The 17657-nt window shown below is 42.9% G+C and overlaps 2 protein-coding genes across 2 annotated transcripts in view; one reads left to right on the top strand and one right to left on the bottom strand.

The window, feature by feature from the left end:
* The first annotated feature begins 272 nt into the window (after positions 1-272).
* Positions 273-3741, top strand: LOC123516873. The gene is made up of 4 exons (XM_045276584.1): positions 273-431; positions 1053-1169; positions 2633-2707; positions 3208-3741. The coding sequence occupies exons 1-4, from the start codon at positions 286-288 to the stop codon at positions 3482-3484; spliced, it is 615 nt and encodes a 204-aa protein (XP_045132519.1). The 5' UTR covers positions 273-285; the 3' UTR covers positions 3485-3741.
* Positions 3742-4569: 828 nt separating this feature from the next.
* The window catches only part of LOC123516686, a 31258-nt gene continuing 18170 nt past the window's right edge, over positions 4570-17657 (bottom strand). Inside the window, exons 20-32 of the mRNA XM_045276290.1 lie at positions 17512-17607; positions 16176-16325; positions 13520-13711; positions 13315-13414; positions 12924-13113; positions 12700-12826; positions 12484-12616; positions 12026-12129; positions 11137-11261; positions 10629-10763; positions 8425-8710; positions 5805-5974; positions 4570-5448 (exon numbers count right to left, since the gene is read on the bottom strand). Of these exons, the coding sequence (XP_045132225.1) occupies positions 5262-5448; positions 5805-5974; positions 8425-8710; positions 10629-10763; positions 11137-11261; positions 12026-12129; positions 12484-12616; positions 12700-12826; positions 12924-13113; positions 13315-13414; positions 13520-13711; positions 16176-16325; positions 17512-17607 (1995 nt within the window). The 3' untranslated portion in view covers positions 4570-5261. The remainder of the gene's footprint in view (positions 5449-5804; positions 5975-8424; positions 8711-10628; positions 10764-11136; positions 11262-12025; positions 12130-12483; positions 12617-12699; positions 12827-12923; positions 13114-13314; positions 13415-13519; positions 13712-16175; positions 16326-17511; positions 17608-17657) is intronic.

The raw sequence follows: 17657 nt of genomic DNA, 5'->3' as shown, positions 1-17657 counted from the left end.
TTTCACATATGGTACGTTACGAAAACCAAATATTTCGAGCACTCCCGTACCTTGACCCCATAAAAATCATACAGGTGAGATATACAAACAAAATAAAGGAACTATTTAATTATAGGAATCAAAGAAAAAAAGCGAAAGTATACGAAGAAAACATGTTAAGGTAAATAGAACACACACACACACACACACACACACACACACACAGTTCCCTTGACATTACATATGCCTGAGTAAAATGAAAGTGTGTGTGTGTGTTCACACCTGTTCAGGCCAGCACACTTTGAGATGCCAGGTGTTCGATGTTCATACACAAATTGCCACGTACTTTCATCACAGCACTACAGCCATATCATCATATCGATCAAGTCGAAACATAACTTGATTTACTACTACCTCCCTTTTCGAGGATGGGTGATTTGGATATGTGAAAGGTGAGAGTGTGGTTTTGTCGGGCGGCGCGCCGTGTGAAAGGTTTGCTGGATCGAGTGAGGTAGTGACAGTGAACGTCGAGATAGCACTGAGTGTGCTTGTGCAGTGATAGTCCTGTTGGTTTATTATTTGCAGACAGGATGAGGTTTGAGACTTTTTTTTATGACGATCAGTACTGTTGAGCCTCAGCTAACCTCGGTGATGCATTGGCTTCATTCTTAACCCAAGCTTTGGGACATGAAACCTAGCAGGTATTGTACTGATTGTAGCGGAATAAGCTCCATCAAGCATGTTGAAGCTTTGGCTTCGGGATTAGTGGATTATACTGAACCAGTTTCAACAGCAAAAAAATAACTCAGACATACGCAACTGACACGCTGCTTCCTCATCATATTGGTAACAGTAACGACTCACGATGTAAATGTTTGCGCAAGTGATAGCTTTGCCGCATGAAACTATCCTTAGTAGTATTTGTAGCACACACACACACACACACACACACACACACACACACACACACACACATTTTTATGCCAATATTAATAATATGTAACAGTAATAATAATATTAATAATGATAATAATAATAATAATAAAAATAATTAAAATACCTTCAAATGACAGATTACGCAAGACAGGACTTAGGTGCATGGTGTCGATGATACAGCGGCTGCCTGGACCACTATACAAGTGGGCGACGTGGTGCAGGCATGCTATCCCCAAACTCTTGGCTTCACAAAGGTAACTATTGCTGTGGGTATTTATCACTGTCGATTAAGATTCACAGACTAGCCACTAGATTTACACAAGCACGTACTGTACCTCACGAGAGGGAAAGACATCTTGACCTACGTAATACCTGCTGCGAGGGTTGAACAAGGGCCATTTAAGTATAGAAGGTTCTATTGTGTTACGTTGTAAGCCTCGGGTTAGTCTCGTTGGGTGGCATTACTGTCCTGCAGAAGACTCATATATGGAATAAATCATGACATGATATGTGATACCTTACAGTTAATACTCACTGGTTCAATGATTTCGTCTTTGCCAGCCATCTGGCAGGTGACAACAACACACGTTGAATGTCGTTATCCTCGTACTGCAAGACAGTATGCTGTGTCGTGGTGTATGTATTTTACCCAGACTATTATATCCCTAGATTTTTTGGTAAGAAGTGGAGATCCAGTGATTTATGAGACGCGCGCACACGCACAAACACGTACATCATCTTCATCAGATTGGTGATGCATTAAGATCATTGGCATAGTCCGAATGTATTAATTGTTTTATGTATCTTGTTGCATGAATATTCAGATATACTAGAGTTGTACACACACACACACACATTCTGAGGTCACGGGGAGGGACAGGGTATGGACCAGGAGGGGAGGGTCAAGTGGGTGGAGCTTTATGGCTTCGTTTTTTAGGGAGTTTAACCAATCCAAGGGAACCTGAAGCCTTCACCTGGTGTGGATGTGCCAGATATTGCTACTGGAAAATATATGGGCTAAGATTGGCAAGGAGTTTACTGGTCGCATCTGTAAGCATAATTACACACAAAATAAAAAGGTAAATTAATAAGTTAAATAAAATAATCAGCTGCAGTGACTGAATAGGTAAGACCGACACACACACACACAGGTGTCGTAACACGTTTTCTGTGAACTGTTGCTGTCAGATGTTCGATATCCGTCACGGACAGTTTACCATGCGTACAGGACTATAAGTTAATTCCTTAATGCTTCAACGGTTTTTGTGGAGTGTAATACATTAACTAGAGGAAAACCAGAAGTACAGAGATACAGAAACACCGCAAAATGGATGTAGTGGTATTTAGTTAGTAAAATACAACGTACCACGTAACCACAACTGAAGTTATAAATAGACACATGACAAAGACATTGCTGTCCGCTGAACCTTTGATAGGATATTTATCAATGGCAGTCACACGATGAAATGGTATTCATGTCGCGCTCACAACGCTTAGGAAAGTTAGGATATTATTATGAATTAAGTTGGTCCTTAAAAAAATTAGAAGAAAATGGAGAAGGCGAGCAGGCAATGTAAAGCCTTATCTATAAATGAAATTGAGCTCTACACTGTACTCTATTCGGGAGGGCAATGTTCACAAACACAAATAGAGAGAGAGAGAGAGAGAGAGAGAGAGAGAGAGAGAGAGAGACTATAGTCGTACTTTTCACTTCCAGATACAGAGCCTTGCTGCTGGCGTCGCTAATCATGGCTAGTGTCCTCGTGTTGGCCGTCCCCATCGTGCCGGAAAAGTGAGTGGTTTGCTGTTTTATAAAGTTTGTGCCAAAAATTGAACTGATAACTGACAAGTTATCTTTAGCGAAAACAAATACGCTTTGCAAACAGGAAAATTCCACTAAGTTGTTATTAGATTTAAGGTTGAAATGAATCAAAGACAGTAGGCTACCAATGTTATACCTATGTGTGCTTCACCTGAAAATGATTCAGTATTGTATTTTTCCAACGTAGGTAGTGATAAGGATAAGCCACAACTCACCCACGGCAAGTGTTTACCAACAGGTGGTTTATAATCAGGTGGTTTGTAAACACGATAGTACTTAAGTTTCATAATCACAGGAATGTGTATCACCATGTAGTGTACTATAGTGTACATAGCAGTCTTATAGAATTGTTCCTTATTACTATGATCAACAAGTCCACACATATATTTAAGGAAACATTGTTTAAATGTGTATCCTTAGGCAGGATCATTATTTTCTCACATAAGTTGTAATGAATTACTTTGGCACAGGCTCCTTGGCATCCGAACACGTGAACAAATCCTAGACTCCTTCAACGGCCTCAACAATTCGAGCCTCGGTGGTGGTGAAGAAGCAACGTTTCAACCTTTCTCTGACGATAAGACTCATCATGTCTTTAAGAGACATATTCCACACAAGTTTTGGGCTCGTGCAAGGCCGCACAATAAATTCAAAAAGAAGAAACTTAAGTCACATGGTTATTTATTAAATAATCAGATGTCAAAGAGAGATTTCGAGACAAAAAAATTGCACCAAGATAATATATAATAATCACCACCACATTCAGTAATCATCTCATGACACATTTTCATTGTCATTTTAGTATTTTCCTCTAGTTACTCTGGTGAAGTTATTTTCATGCATTGTTATTCTTAAACTAAGGCAATCCATGACACCTGTCACTAGTGTGAAGGCGAATCTCATATACATACTTAATGTGATATCTGGGAGAATAGTAATACCACTTGAGGGAAGTCCTCTGTAACACACACACACATTAATGAAAAGAAAGTGTTACATATTGAGCCAAATTGCATTTCTTTCCTAGTAGCAAACAGAGAAAAGAAATTGCAGTCTCATCTCACAGCTTTATCTTTTCCACTTACTGTAGAGCAGGAGGCAGTGTTTGAGAACTGGACTACTGAGGTTCCTTTAGTAAAATTATATACCTATAGTATAGTTATTTTCTTTGCTTTAAGGTGCAATTGGCTTCCTACTTGAAACCGTTAACCTACCCATAAATCTAACAAAAGTAACATGTTACGGTAGGTTATTGGCTAAAGCTAAGCTGCCTCTCTAATAGTTAAGTCAAAGTGTAGCAATGTGAGATAGAATGGAAAGGATGTTGATGTAGGTGAAGTCGAGATTAAGTGAGATGTGTATTGAGCTTCTTTAGGCCCGGTTGTGAGGGGATGACACGGAAAATCATGGATGGTACTGATGGACTGTGTAGTGATATCAAGAAGAGTGGTTGTTGAGGAGAAAAGAAAGCCATTTTAAGAATGACAACAAAAGAAGGATGGGGAGCAGAAGTGAAGTGTCCATGATGCAGAATGGAGAGCTGATGAAAGAATGGTGGTGAAAGTCAATAGAGAATGTTCAAGAAAATGTTCTGAAAAGGTTAATAAAATAAGGAAAGGGCCAACTAGTAGTGAGGAACAGGTGGAGGCAGAGCATAGTAAGGCACTCATAAACATTAAGTTGAAAATATTGATGTAATATATTCTGTACTGTACATCTCAAAACTAAGTAGTATCTAAAAATGCTTACATAAAATACAGAAAAATCATTCAAAAAGATCAGAGGATATAAAATAGTAGCTATTAATAAAAATTAAGGTGGAAATACTTGAATACTTGATGAAATATATTTTGTACTGTACATTTCAAAACTAAATATTTAAGGAGCCTTACATAAAATACAGTAAAATATTTCTATTAGATCCAAGAATATAAAATAGTACCTATGGAAGAGCTTACATTCTTAGTGGTTCTTACTGCCAACTAAAAATGTAATTAATATAAAGACAAGCATCTAGAAATGTAACTGCTGAAAGATAAGCATAAATAAATGAGTTTAATTTACATTTCTAAAAGAAGCTCCATAGTGTAAATGAAATGTTAAAATTCTAATAACAATCTTGTGTGAAACTTTACAAAATCAGCATGTCTTCATTATGCTACAAGATTTTCTCTCCTCTTTTTTTCTTACAAGAACTGGTAACTTTTTTTCTTACAAGAACTGGTAACATTTATGTTCTAAACCTAATTCATATATAGTGAGAATCCTACATGTACATCGTGTGGATGGATTGCTTTATTGAACTTTACAAATTTAAGATTTTCCTGCACTAGTACAAATTTTGTAATGAATGATGTTCACACTAAAAGAAACATTAAACACTATTCATACTGTTACAGCTGATGCAATAGCACATGCATTCCAATGTGGTTTCACCATATTTCTATACACACAGGAAGACAATCTAAAGTAGCTAGTTATAAAAAATAACAATATACGTATGTCAATAAGGCTAAGTTGTGGATCACTTCTGTGCTACTTCCATTTGCTTCAAGGTGTGGAACTTGAAATGTATATCTTTCTGCATCCCTGCCTCATAAAAGGCAGTAATAATTTCATTTCTTAAGGCACTAAGGTTGGGCAAGGCAGAGCATGAGGGAACATTTAAGAGTGTGGAGAAAACATTTTCCCAAAGGTTTTTATTCCAGTATCTGAAAAGATAATGAAGACAAGAATTATTATGCAGAAGTAAGGAAACAGTACAGTGGTGCAAGAAAGAACATAATACACACAAGAACATAATACGCAACATATTAGAGTAGAATTCTACAGAAGAAAAGAATGGAACAAAATTATGAAATAATTGATCCAAAAATAATTCCATCAAAACTTTATCAATGTAATTATACAGCATAAAAGATAAACTTCACATTGTACTTTCACTTTAGATATACTTCTGATTTGGACATTAAGGCGAGTCTTATAAATCTGACAAACATGATAAGTTGTGATCAACCATAGACAAAGACTGAGAAGAATGTTACCATATACAAAGCTCTTGACTTGCCTCTTAAAGACTCCCGTGATGCTCCATTTGCCAGAAGCTGTCTTCTTTAAATCCATGTACGTCCCAAAGAGGAAAAGATGAGCAATGGCTGCTGCTCCATAATAGTCAGTCTGATAAGTCCAGGGTTGCCCATCTTTCATCTCGCAGCATGTAAACTTCTCGGTTGTAACCTTCAGAAAAAGTTATTTTCTCAAAAAACAATCTCACCAATAACCTAATCTTCATTTCCTACATACAAATTTCGTAATTTATCTTCTTATCTCCTGATTTTTTACCCTTCTCCTTTATCCTTGTTATTACTCTATTCCCTTTTCTCTTGAATCAAGCTGCTGTTGATCATCAAAGTAGATGATGCATGATGCACACGGCTGCTACGGCAGGAGTGAAGCTTTCTCATTCGTCATCTCATGACTGGTGAAGTGAGAGTGAGGAAACCTCTATAGTAGTTGAAGCAAGAGTGAGCTTTTGACACTCTCAATCTCTTGCTCCAGCAGCCACATGTAAGCTTTGTTTACCACTTCAGCTTGCTTAGAGAAAAAAGAAAAGACTGATAACATAGAAAAGAGGAAAACCAGAGGAGACAAGTGGATAAATTAAAAATGCCATATATTGTATTAGGAAGTGTAGATCAGATTATTGGTGAGCTCCTTTTTGACAACAGTAATAATGAAACAAAATGAATATTAGTATAAGTATACAATTTTGGGATGAAGAATAAAAGTACAAGGAAAATTCAGTGATATTTGAGCAAATCATAGGGCAAAAAGGAGCTATACACACACACATTTGGTGGGTGCTGTTGCAAAGACAGCCCTTCAAAACATAATGTTCTGAGCATGGTGTCAGGCATAATGTTCTGAGCATGATGCCAGGGGAGTCTAGAGGAAAGGAATTAAACTACAGTACCGTCCCGAGTTTAGCGCTATCCGAGTTTCGCGATCCTCGAGTTTGGCGCTTAGTCCTAAATTCTTACCATCCCGAGTTTGGCGCTATATCGCCCCGAGTTTCGCGCTGCTTTGACAAGTATCGGTCGCGTTTACTTCCGGGTGGCGTCACGTATGCTGCCCCAAGACTCCTGCAGTTGGCTGACTGAGCTGACCACGTGTGCACGCGTCCTTAGCCCTCTTCCACCAGCATCTTGATAGTTCTTATATGCAAGCTAATTAATTGTGATGTCAGGAAATAAAGGAGGCACTGCAGCATGTGGCTCAAGAAACCTACTTGCAAAAGGAAGCAGGCCAGAGAGGCAGGGTAAGAAGAAAAGACTGTTAAACATGAAGGAAAAAGGCGAAGTGTTGGATAAGCTTGATGCTGGAATGGGACCTGTTGCCGTTGGAAACTTGTTCAACATTAGTGAGTCTACTGTTAGAGGAATAAGAGCGAAACGTGAGGAAATAAAACATTTCCTGAAAGACGCTCGAGGGAGCTCTGTGATTCAAGTTGCTCACATCACGCATCCTACAAGCAAGTTGATGGTAACAACAGAACACTATTTGAAGAAATATATTGTTGACAAAAATGACCGAAAGTGAAACACGGTTGGAGGAGAGTTTTCCCGTGGATCGAGGCAGAAACGAGTAGCGGTGCCCGTGAGCTCAGCACAACACAGGAGAGACAGAGTGTAGCAGCCGCTATGGGCTCACTGCTTCAGCTGGCCAAAACATTACCCATCAGTGGGTATGACATTGTCAGTGCTGCTGACATAGAAAATCTTATTGGAGAGAGTCACCGAACCTAGTGCGGAAGACATGCTTGAAGAGAAGCACGAGGAAGAAGAAAAAGAAGAGGAAAAGGAAAAAGAAGATGAGCTAACTGTTTACCAATTAACAGAAATATTTGCAATTACAGAAAAATGAAAGGAGGCCATTTGCAATTTTGATTCAAATTCTGACCGACGTGTGACATGCATCCACGCAGTTCAAAAGGGATTAAATGAATACAAACAGATGTACGAAGCACGAATGAAAAAACGACAACAGGCCTTGATCACAAGATACTTCAGTAACCGTGACAAGCGAGAAGACACACCACCTGCTGTTGTTGCTGAGAAGGATGATGATGGTGATGAGCTGCTGGTCGACGATAATGTAGCCCCCGTGGATTTGGGCAACGAATTTGAAGGCTTTGCGCTAGCGGACCATGCCCCAGAGTGAGATTATGTGCTGTTAGAGTTCTTATTATTTCTTTTCTCTTTTTGTTCTTTTCAATAAAGTGTGTATCCCATTTTTTTCGTCTTAACAAGAGCATTCTTCACTGAAACTGAATACACCCACCAATTTATCGGTATTTTGAAATAAGGGAGTAAAGTGGGGAGGAAAAAAAAAATCAGCTTCGTCCCGGGCCAGAATGAATAAGCGTTTTTACATTGTTTTCAATACCCCGAGTTTAGCGATCCTCGAGTTTGGCGCTATATCTTAAGAAGAAAGCAAGCGCTAAACTCGGGAGGGTACTGTATAACCAAATAAAATAAATGGTGCATAACAACAAAAGAATCTGATTTTCATGTGAACATAAATAGTTATGGTGACAGCATGCTGTCTCATATGAGAAGGCTACAAACTCTTGAAACAGAAATACAATAACTACATACAAATACATACAATATTGTATTATGACTCACTACTTCAGTAAATGTTGTTCCTTCAGGAAAAGCTTTCATATCAATGCTGCGACCAAAGTCAATTAATTTGAGACTCATTGGATCCTCAGTGAAAATGTCATCAGACATGTTACTTTCAGGGATGGCTTGGACGAGGAAATTGTCTGGCTTGATATCAGCATGGATGATGTCGCAATTATGTACAGCTTCCAAAATTGAGAGTATTTCTACCATGAAGAACATGGCAATATCTTCAGGCATGGTTTTGCCTATAGAACGATACCTGTAACAAAACAGAAGTGTGATTCATATATATCTTTTATATAGAAATATATCAAATGGCAAAAAACACTAAACAACAAATACCCCTTCCCCACTCACATGACACACACACACACACACACACACACACACACACACACACTCACACACACACACACACACACACACACACACACACACACACACACACACATAAATAAGAAATCCAGTATATAAAGAAAACTTCAAGGCAGCAAGAAATGAATATGTTAAGGTGAGGAAGGATGAGGAAAGGAACTATGAAAAGAACATTGTCGAAAAATGTAAGGAGCAACCAAAATTGTTCTACAGATTCATAAATGGAAAAATTAGGCAAAAAGAAACAATAGAAAGGTTAAAAGGAGAGAATGGGATAATGGAAGACCCAAAAAGTATGGCAGAACTATTCCAGGAGGTCTTTACTGAGGAATCCAAATTTGAAAGGCCACAGGGTAATAGAGAGACCGTTTATATGAGAGGTTAAAGTAACCAAGCTTGAAATAAAAGAGTTAATGAAGGAATTGGATGAAGGGAAGGCAATGGGACCAGATGAAGTCTCAGGCAGAATATTGAAAGAATGTAGGGAAGAACTAGCAAGTCCTATATACAACATCATAAAGTGCTCAATAGAAAATGCAACAGTACCAGTAGAATGGGAGAGAGCTGAGGTGGTTCTCATATATAAGAGCGGAAAGAAAAAAGAACCTTTAAATTACAGACCGGTATCACTAACTAGTGTAATATGCAAGATGTGTGAAAGAATAATAAAGAAACAATGGATTGAGTTCCTTGAAGACAGCAAATTAATATCAAATAGCCAATTTGGTTTTAGAAAAAACGGTCGTGTGTAACTAATTTACTGAGTTTCTACTCTATAATAGTTGATGGAGTACAAGAGAGAGAGGGATGGGTTGACTGTATTTATTTGGATTTAAAAAAGGCGTTTGACAAAGTGCCACATGCAAGATTACTGTGGAAGTTAGAGAAGGGTGGCTTAAAAGGAAGCACATTGAAAAGGATGGAAAATTATTTGAGAGGGAGAGAAATAAGGACGGTAGTTAAAGATATGAAGTCCAAGTGGAGAGCAGTAGAAAGAGGAGTGCTGCAGGGGTCAGTATTAGCACCAATACTTTTCCTCATATATATATAAACGACATGCCAGAAGGAGTGAAGAGCTACATAAATCTGTTTGCGGATGATATGAAACTGTGCAGAGTTATAAAGCAAAAGGAGGATTGTGAAATACTGCAGGAAGACCTAAATAAGAGAGAGAGAGAGAGAGAGAGAGAGAGAGAGAGAGAGAGAGAGAGTCAGGTCAGCCATAGAGGTCGGACGTGTTCCCGTGAGCTCTGCGTACCCAGCCTGTTCTGCTCGTTCGTGGAAGTGCTCCTGCTGTTAGTGTTTACTAAGTGCTTTGTGAGTAGTGCAGAGCTCTGTGTACAGTGACACTATATCAAGTGGCGGACAGTGAGTGACCAGTGCAGTGCAGTGCAGTGCAGTGAAGTGAAGTGAAGTGAAATGTTTTTGTTGTTGCTAGCCACGCCGTATAGTGGCTGCTCACCTGTGTTGACCTCACTCTCTCCACCGCACCCTCATGGCGACCGAGAATTCCCAAGAGAATTCTTTCGACCTACCTCTCTCAGGGCAGACCATTGACCCTAAACACCCCCAGGAACCACCTCGCCCCATCCCAAAATATCCTGGGCTGGACTGACTGGCTTCCCTGGTGCGAGATATTGTTGTGTCTGCAGTTACTCCACCAGATTAAAGGAGGTGACGGCCTGCAGCCAGACTGACTGCCCCAACCAGGCAAGCACGGACTGCCACAGAGACGGCCCATTTTGCTGCCTAAGAACTGAGGAGCTGAGACTGGCCTGTGGTATCCAGAACCCAGTCACACACGTGCCTGACACGCCAGAACCCACCGCACACACCGTCCCTGACTCCCAGGCAGCCCTCGCCCCTCCCGCACCCCATCAGTCTCTGGATGCAGCGGAAGAGGACATTGCAGTACGCGAGGAACTCCTATCAAACTCTCCCGAAGCCCGGTGGAGATTATCCTGAGGCAGAGGGGTGAACTCTACACCTACAAGAGCATTGTAGAGGTGTATCGGAGACATAACAAGTGGCTCTTACAACAGCGCTCCGCCCTAGTGGAAACACTCAGTGCAGTTGACGCCCACGCACTTGTAGAACAGCAGACTCCCCTCCCCACCCCCACCACACAGGCCACCAGCGCTCTGCCCAGTACGATAGACTCTGACTGGCAGGAAGTTTGCTCTACACACCCCCACTGGCAGACCTGGTGGGGGTCAGGAAGGCCCCAGAGGCTGAGAAAGGTGACAACAGACGACGTAAGTGCTAGGCCAGCCCCTCTGCCGCGCTCCCGCGTACCTCACCCCCCAGCCATCACTCGCAGCCGTCCCACCTCACCTGATCACCCCCACCCACGCCAATATCAAGCCACCAGCACCCATACTTCGCCTGCCCGTCCCCAACCCCGCCACCACCAAGCCACCAGCACCCTGTCCTCTCCTGCCCACTTTAACCCCCGTCACCTTCAGGAAATCAGCACTCCACATACACACCCTCCCGTGAAGGCAGGAGCGAGCCGCGGAAGTTCCTCCCAACAAGGGAAAAGGAGGAGACAGAAGGCAACGGGGTACCAAAACTGTGACAGGTGCCACCAGCGAGGACACGCCACAAGGCACTGTAAGGCTGTCCTGTGTGACTTCTGTGGCCACACTGGCCACCTCGCTGACGCGTGCAGGAAGAGGCAAGCAGAAGAAAGAAGGAACCTTCGCTGCGACTACTGCCTCCTGTTACTCTCGTGCAGCTGAGGCAAGACAAGAAAGACTAATCAGGGCGCTCCTGTCAGAAAGGCAGTTGCTCCCTGGATATACCGCGCCCACTCCCCGACAAGCTGCACCCCTCCATCACGGACACCCAGCCCAGCAGTACGGAGCGCGGAACGACGTCACTCCACACACATATTTCTAGTAGGACAACCATGACACCCAGTAGCCTCAGAATCCTGTCGTCAAATGTACGTGGATTCAGAACGAATGTCGGCGAGTTGACCCACGCAGCTCTCAAGAACAAGGCTGACATAGTGGTGGCCGTTGAGACGTTCCTGAATGACAGCTGCGTCACAACATGCGACAGGATACCTGGCTATACTCACTGGGTGCGGAGGGACAGAACAGCCGGGCAAGGCGGTGGTATAGCTTTGTGCCACCGTGAAGGTCTACAGCTGCAGCTATTGCCCGTCACAGTTCCTGAGGAGATGGAAATGCTATTTTTCCGCCTTCTCCTCGCTGACAGGACTGCTGTGCTGCTCTGTCCTCTGTACCGCCCCCAATGGCAACAAGGCGCCCCACTCTCCTTCCTCACGGACCAACTGGACACAATCATGGCCACCCACAGCTGTCAGAATACCATTATTGTGGGGATTTAAACCAGCACCTGGTGAACCAGAGCTCATAAGCGGGCTCACCAACCACGTGACAGAGCTCCCTCGACCCTGTCCTGACCGATCTGCCGGCAGACTCTGTGCAGTGCTACCAACTTGACAAGGTCCTCTGTGAAGTTGGTCTTAACCCAGCAAGTGAGGAAGGAAGCCAGCGCACTATCTGGCTATGGGAGAAGGCTAACTGGCGAGGGCTCAGGGCAGAGTTAGCCTCCACCAACTGGGAATCCACGTTCACAGATGACATGAACCACAACGTGGCAACCCTCACCTCCCTTATCATATCAGCACAAGCCAGGCACGTCCCTCACAGGGCATATAGAGTCGATCCACGAGACCAGCCGTGGTTCGGCTACAGGTGCCGGCAAGCTGCTGATGCCAAGTATAAGGCCTGGACTCGTCTGAAGCGTCGTCCCTCCAGGCGCCACAAGGCCCAGCACCGCGCTGCTTGCAAAAACATGGCGAGAGTGGCTACATGGGCGAGGCAGAGGTGGGAGTTAAGTCTACGGAGGAAGCTTGCCAGTAACCAAACTGATCCCAAGCAATGGTGGTCCCTTGTGAAGCAGCGGCAGGGCACAGTCACACAGGAGAGGATCCCGCCCTAAAACAGCCTCTGGCAACTTGGCAGTTGCTAACCAAGACAAGGCTGAACTCCTGGCAGCACACTTCAGCGGGAAAATGACGACTGAGGAGCCTGACAGTCAGCCTCCACAACTAACCCGCCTGTGTGACGTAACCCTGGACCACCTACAGCTCAGCGAAGCCGCCGTGACAAAGCTTCTGCAGCACCGACACCAGGAAGGCGCCCGGCCCTGACGACGTCTCGCCCTTCCTGATGAAGCACTGTGCGGAGGAGCTAACAAAGCCCCTCACACACATCTTCCGCCAGTGCCTACAAACCAGCACCTGGCCAGCTGCATGGAAGGAGGCTCGGGTCACTCCTGTACACACAAAAAAAGGATAAAGGTGACCCAGCAAACTACCGCCCCATCTCTCTCCTGTCAGCTGTCAGCAAGATCTTGGAGAGAATAATAGCTGAGCAGCTGACCTGTCACCTAGAGGAGCGTCACCTCATCTCTCCACGCCAATATGGATTTAGAAAGAGACGTTCCGCCTGACATGCTTCTCCTCCTCACACAAGCCTGGCATGACGCCCTCGACGCCGGCCGCCCCACCCTCGTCATTGCCCTTGACATTGCTGGGGCTTTTGACAGAGTTTGGCACAAAGGACTCCTGGCCAAGCTCGAACAGTTCGGCATCACAGGACAACTGCTAGAGCTGTTCTCCAGCTACCTACAAGGCCGGAGTCTGAGAGTAGTGTTGGGCGGGTGCACGTCAACCACACACCCAGTGGAGGCCTCCGTTCCACAGGGCTCGATCCTTGGCCCCATCCTGTGGAACGTATATTTCAACGACCTCCTTCAGAGCCTCTCGCTTGTGTCGGCATACGCGGACGATGCCACTCTCGCACAGCTTCGGTAGAGAGGAGGCAGTGAACGTGATTGATGTCACCAATCGCCACCTTGGTGACATCATGGCCTGGGGTAAACAGTGGCAAGTCAAGTTTGCTGCCGAAAAAACCCAGGCCGTGGTCATCTCACGTTCACGGGAGGACGTCAGGCTGTTTGAAGGCCAGCTGAAGTTTGGAGAAGACACCCTTGCCATTAAGGACTCCATCAACATCCTGGGGGTGGAGGTAGACTCCAAACTCAGCTTCGACCGCCACCTGGAGAGCGTGGCACGTAAGGCATCCCTGAGGGTGACACTCCTACGTCGAGTGAGGCACCTACTCGATGCCAAGGAGCTGACGCTGTACAAAGCGCAGGTGAGGCCCATCATGGAGTAGAGCCCCCTCAGCTGGATGTGCAGTGCCCAGTCCCACCTCTCCCTGCTGGACAAGGTGCAGCGGCGAGCCGAGCGCCTCCTTCGCGATGCCGGTGGCCTGGGACAGCAGCCCCAAGCTGAGCTACAGCGACAGTGGCATCAGGGGCAGCAGTGGCAGCAGAGACAGCAGCGACAGCACCCAGACCCTCACCAAGAAGCCCCTATCAACGTGCTGGACAGCTTGGAGCACCGAAGGCGTGTTGGGGCCCTTACTGTGCTGCACAAAGCCCAGGTGCAGCAAATACCTCACCTCACGGCTCTACGGATACCCTGGAGGAGGAGTGAACGTACTACGAGAGCGGTAGTGTCCGACACCCTCCTCGAGGTGCCGTGGTGCCATTCTGTGAGGTGTCAGCGCGCCTTCTCCCACGACACCGCAGTGTTGTGGAACGCCTTCACCTCAGTAGTGGACGTCTCCACGCCTGGTTACGGACACATCCGCCTGATAGTGACAGTGACAGGTGATAAAATGGCAGTGTCCACCAGCCTGCAATCCACCTGACAGTGACAGTGGAGGAAAATAGTATGCCTGACAGTGACAGTGAAACACAGTGACGTGGGATGTGCGTGTGCCTGACATGACAGTGCTGATCAGTGGTGAGGAGGTGCGCAACTGACAGTGACAGTTTTATGACACCCTCGCTCACAGTGCCGTCCCCGGGAGCAGCTTTAGAATGAGCGTCACATGCCAGTGCACGCTCTTAGCTCACGAACTCAGCTCCAACTGTAAACATACTTTTGTGTAAAATATGTATGTTATGTGCATTAAGTTTAAATAAAAAAAAAAAAGAGAGAGAGAGAGAGAGAGAGAGAGAGAGAGAGAGAGAGAGAGAGAGAGAGAGAGAGAGAGAGAGAGAGACCAATTGAAAAATATGATTGTTATTAGATAAATAAATGATATAAAATGGACTCCAAGCTTGTCAGAAATATTATATGAGGAAACTATTAAAACCAGAATTGACACTACTGGAACAAAAACACAAAGAGATGACTTAAAGGTCAGTTTTCCCCACAGAGTAAAAGTTACATGGAATTGCCTGGATGAGAGAGCAGTGTGTGCAGAGGCAATACACACTTATAAAGTCATGTTTGACACCGTGAGATACAAAGACAGGCACAAAGACAACGCAAGACTGGCTCCTCTACTGTACATTACAATTACAGTTACGTAAATACGATTAGGCAAATACACACACACACACACACACACACACACACACACACACACACACACACACATAGCTCAGTGGTTAGAGCGCTGGCTTCACAAGCCAGAGGACCAGGGTTCGATTCCCCGGCCGGGTGGAGATATTTGGGTGTGTCTCCTTTCACGTGTAGCCCCTGTTCACCTAGCAGTGAGTAGATACGGGATGTAAATCAAGGAGTTGTGACCTTGTTGTCCCGGTGAGTGGTGTGTGCCTGGTCTCAGGCCTATCCGAAGATCGGAAATAATTATCTCTGAGCTCGTTCCGTAGGGTAACATCTGGCTGTCTCGTCAGAGACTGCAGCAGATCAAACAGTGAAACACACACACACACACACACACACGGTCTATGAGCTCTGAGCTCGCTCCGTAATGGGGAAGACTGGCTGGGTGACCAGCAGGCGACCGAGGTGAATTACACACACACACACACACACACACACACACACACACACAGGGTAAATATAGTTGCTTGCACTTTTTATGTTGAATTAACCAATTTGCCATCTACAGGTGACTAAGTGGATATCCTCATACAGCAAAATATATAAATAAATTAATAAATATCAATTTCAAGCATAAATAAATTAATTAATCAACTATAAACCAAAATAAATAAATAAATGAATATATCAATTTCAAGCATAAATAAATCAATTAATTAACTATATCATAACAATGACAATAATAATAATATGTAGTAGTAGTAATAATAATAATAATAATAATAATAATAATAATAATAATAATAATAATAATAACAAAAATAAAAATAATCATAATAATGATAATAATAATAATAATAATAATAATAATAATAATAATAATATTATTATTATTATTATAATAATTATAATAAAAAATAAATAAATAATAATAATAATACCATTAAAAAAGTTTCCTCTACAAACTTACTTGCAGACCAGGCTTGAAGTGGGGGATATCTTTCATGATTGCCACATAACCACCACGCTTGTCAAGAGGCACCGCCAAGTTAGAAAGAATATTTTCTATAACCTCTTCATCAAAGGGATTAATGTTTCTGAAGCCATCACAGTTGTCTTTCTGAAGATTTGAAAAAATTAATAAATAAAATAATAATAATAATAATAGAATTGGATAAAAATGTGAAAAACTTGCTTATACAGGTAACAGACTGTCATATCTCTTTCTTGCATGATCACACAACTCAACTAAAATGGAATGGATAGAACAATGGGACTCGAGTGTTCAAGTTTTGAGACTATGGATCCTATATGTAGGAGATTGTTAAAAGAAGAGAATATTTCCCTGTTGAGGCAAAGCAGTAACAAGAATGTGTAACATTTGGTATCTATATAGATGGTGGTCTAAGAAAGGTGACCGTAAGAATGTTATACAGAGCGCAAATCTGGCAAATAATGATAGTGAAGAGTAGAATCTATATCTACAGTATGTGTACAGATCTGTTGCTACTGTAGACAAACACCTGAAACTTGGCACCTTCTTAGTTTGGACATGAGTGCAGAAGGAAAATGTCAGTTACAAAAGAGTAAGATAATGAGATACACCTGGGTGGCTGGATGAATGTAGGGCTGAATAGTGAGAAGCTGAAGGAGACAGGCTGCTTCAAATATCTTGGATCTACATTGACAGTGGATGGAGGAATAGATACAGAGGTTAGAGCTAGGGTAAAGAAAAATAAACTATACAAAACTAGATTAGGGAGGTTCCTGCTATAAAGGCTAAACCTTCCAACCTTCAACTACAACCAACAGTCCTTCTAGGCCAGTGGTTCTCAATCTGGGGTCCATGGCAGGAATTTAAGGGAACCATGGAGGGCTGTTACAAAGTATAAATTTATATATATACATACATACATACATACATATATATATATATATATATATATATATATATATATATATATATATATATATATATATATATATTCTGTTCTTTTGCCGGGGTAGGACTTGGGAGAAAAATTAAGGGTAGTCCACACGAATGATGAGAATTCAAGAAGGGGGAAATGGATAGAAAAAGGTTGTGAACCACTGTCCTAGGCATAACATTCAAGAATAATGCAGAGAAACTCTAAAGGAAGGAAGAAGTTAAAACTGAAGAATCTGAGCTAGCAGGAGGGTACTTCCAAATTTTAATAAGTTGGTATGGATTGGGTCACTTCCACTCCCTGTTACTGTACACAAAAAAGAAAACAAATAAATAAATAAAAATAAGATAAAATGAAGCTAGATTAAATCTTCCATACCTTAAAGTCTGAAAATGACATCATGGCATCAAATTCCATCATCATCTTTGCTGCTGTGCTGCAGGTTGACATTGAGAGACCGACATTCTTAGGCTGCTGTTGGGCAGAAAGAGAAAAGAAAGGAAAACATTACTATATGGATAAGT

Source organism: Portunus trituberculatus, chromosome 41 (assembly GCF_017591435.1).
Source record: "Portunus trituberculatus isolate SZX2019 chromosome 41, ASM1759143v1, whole genome shotgun sequence".
Lineage (NCBI taxonomy): Eukaryota > Metazoa > Arthropoda > Malacostraca > Decapoda > Portunidae > Portunus > Portunus trituberculatus.
The sequence above is the reverse complement of the archived record's forward strand: the minus strand, read 5'-3'. Positions and strand labels throughout refer to the sequence as shown.

Bases quoted from the DNA above. Each gene is read 5' to 3' on its own strand.
- LOC123516873 (XM_045276584.1), top strand. From the start codon at position 286: ATGCCAGGTGTTCGATGTTCATACACAAATTGCCACGTACTTTCATCA. The intron at 1,170-2,632 runs GTAACTATTGCT...TTTCACTTCCAG, and splicing joins AAACTCTTGGCTTCACAAAG to ATACAGAGCCTTGCTGCTGG. The intron at 2,708-3,207 runs GTGAGTGGTTTG...ACTTTGGCACAG, and splicing joins GTCCCCATCGTGCCGGAAAA to GCTCCTTGGCATCCGAACAC.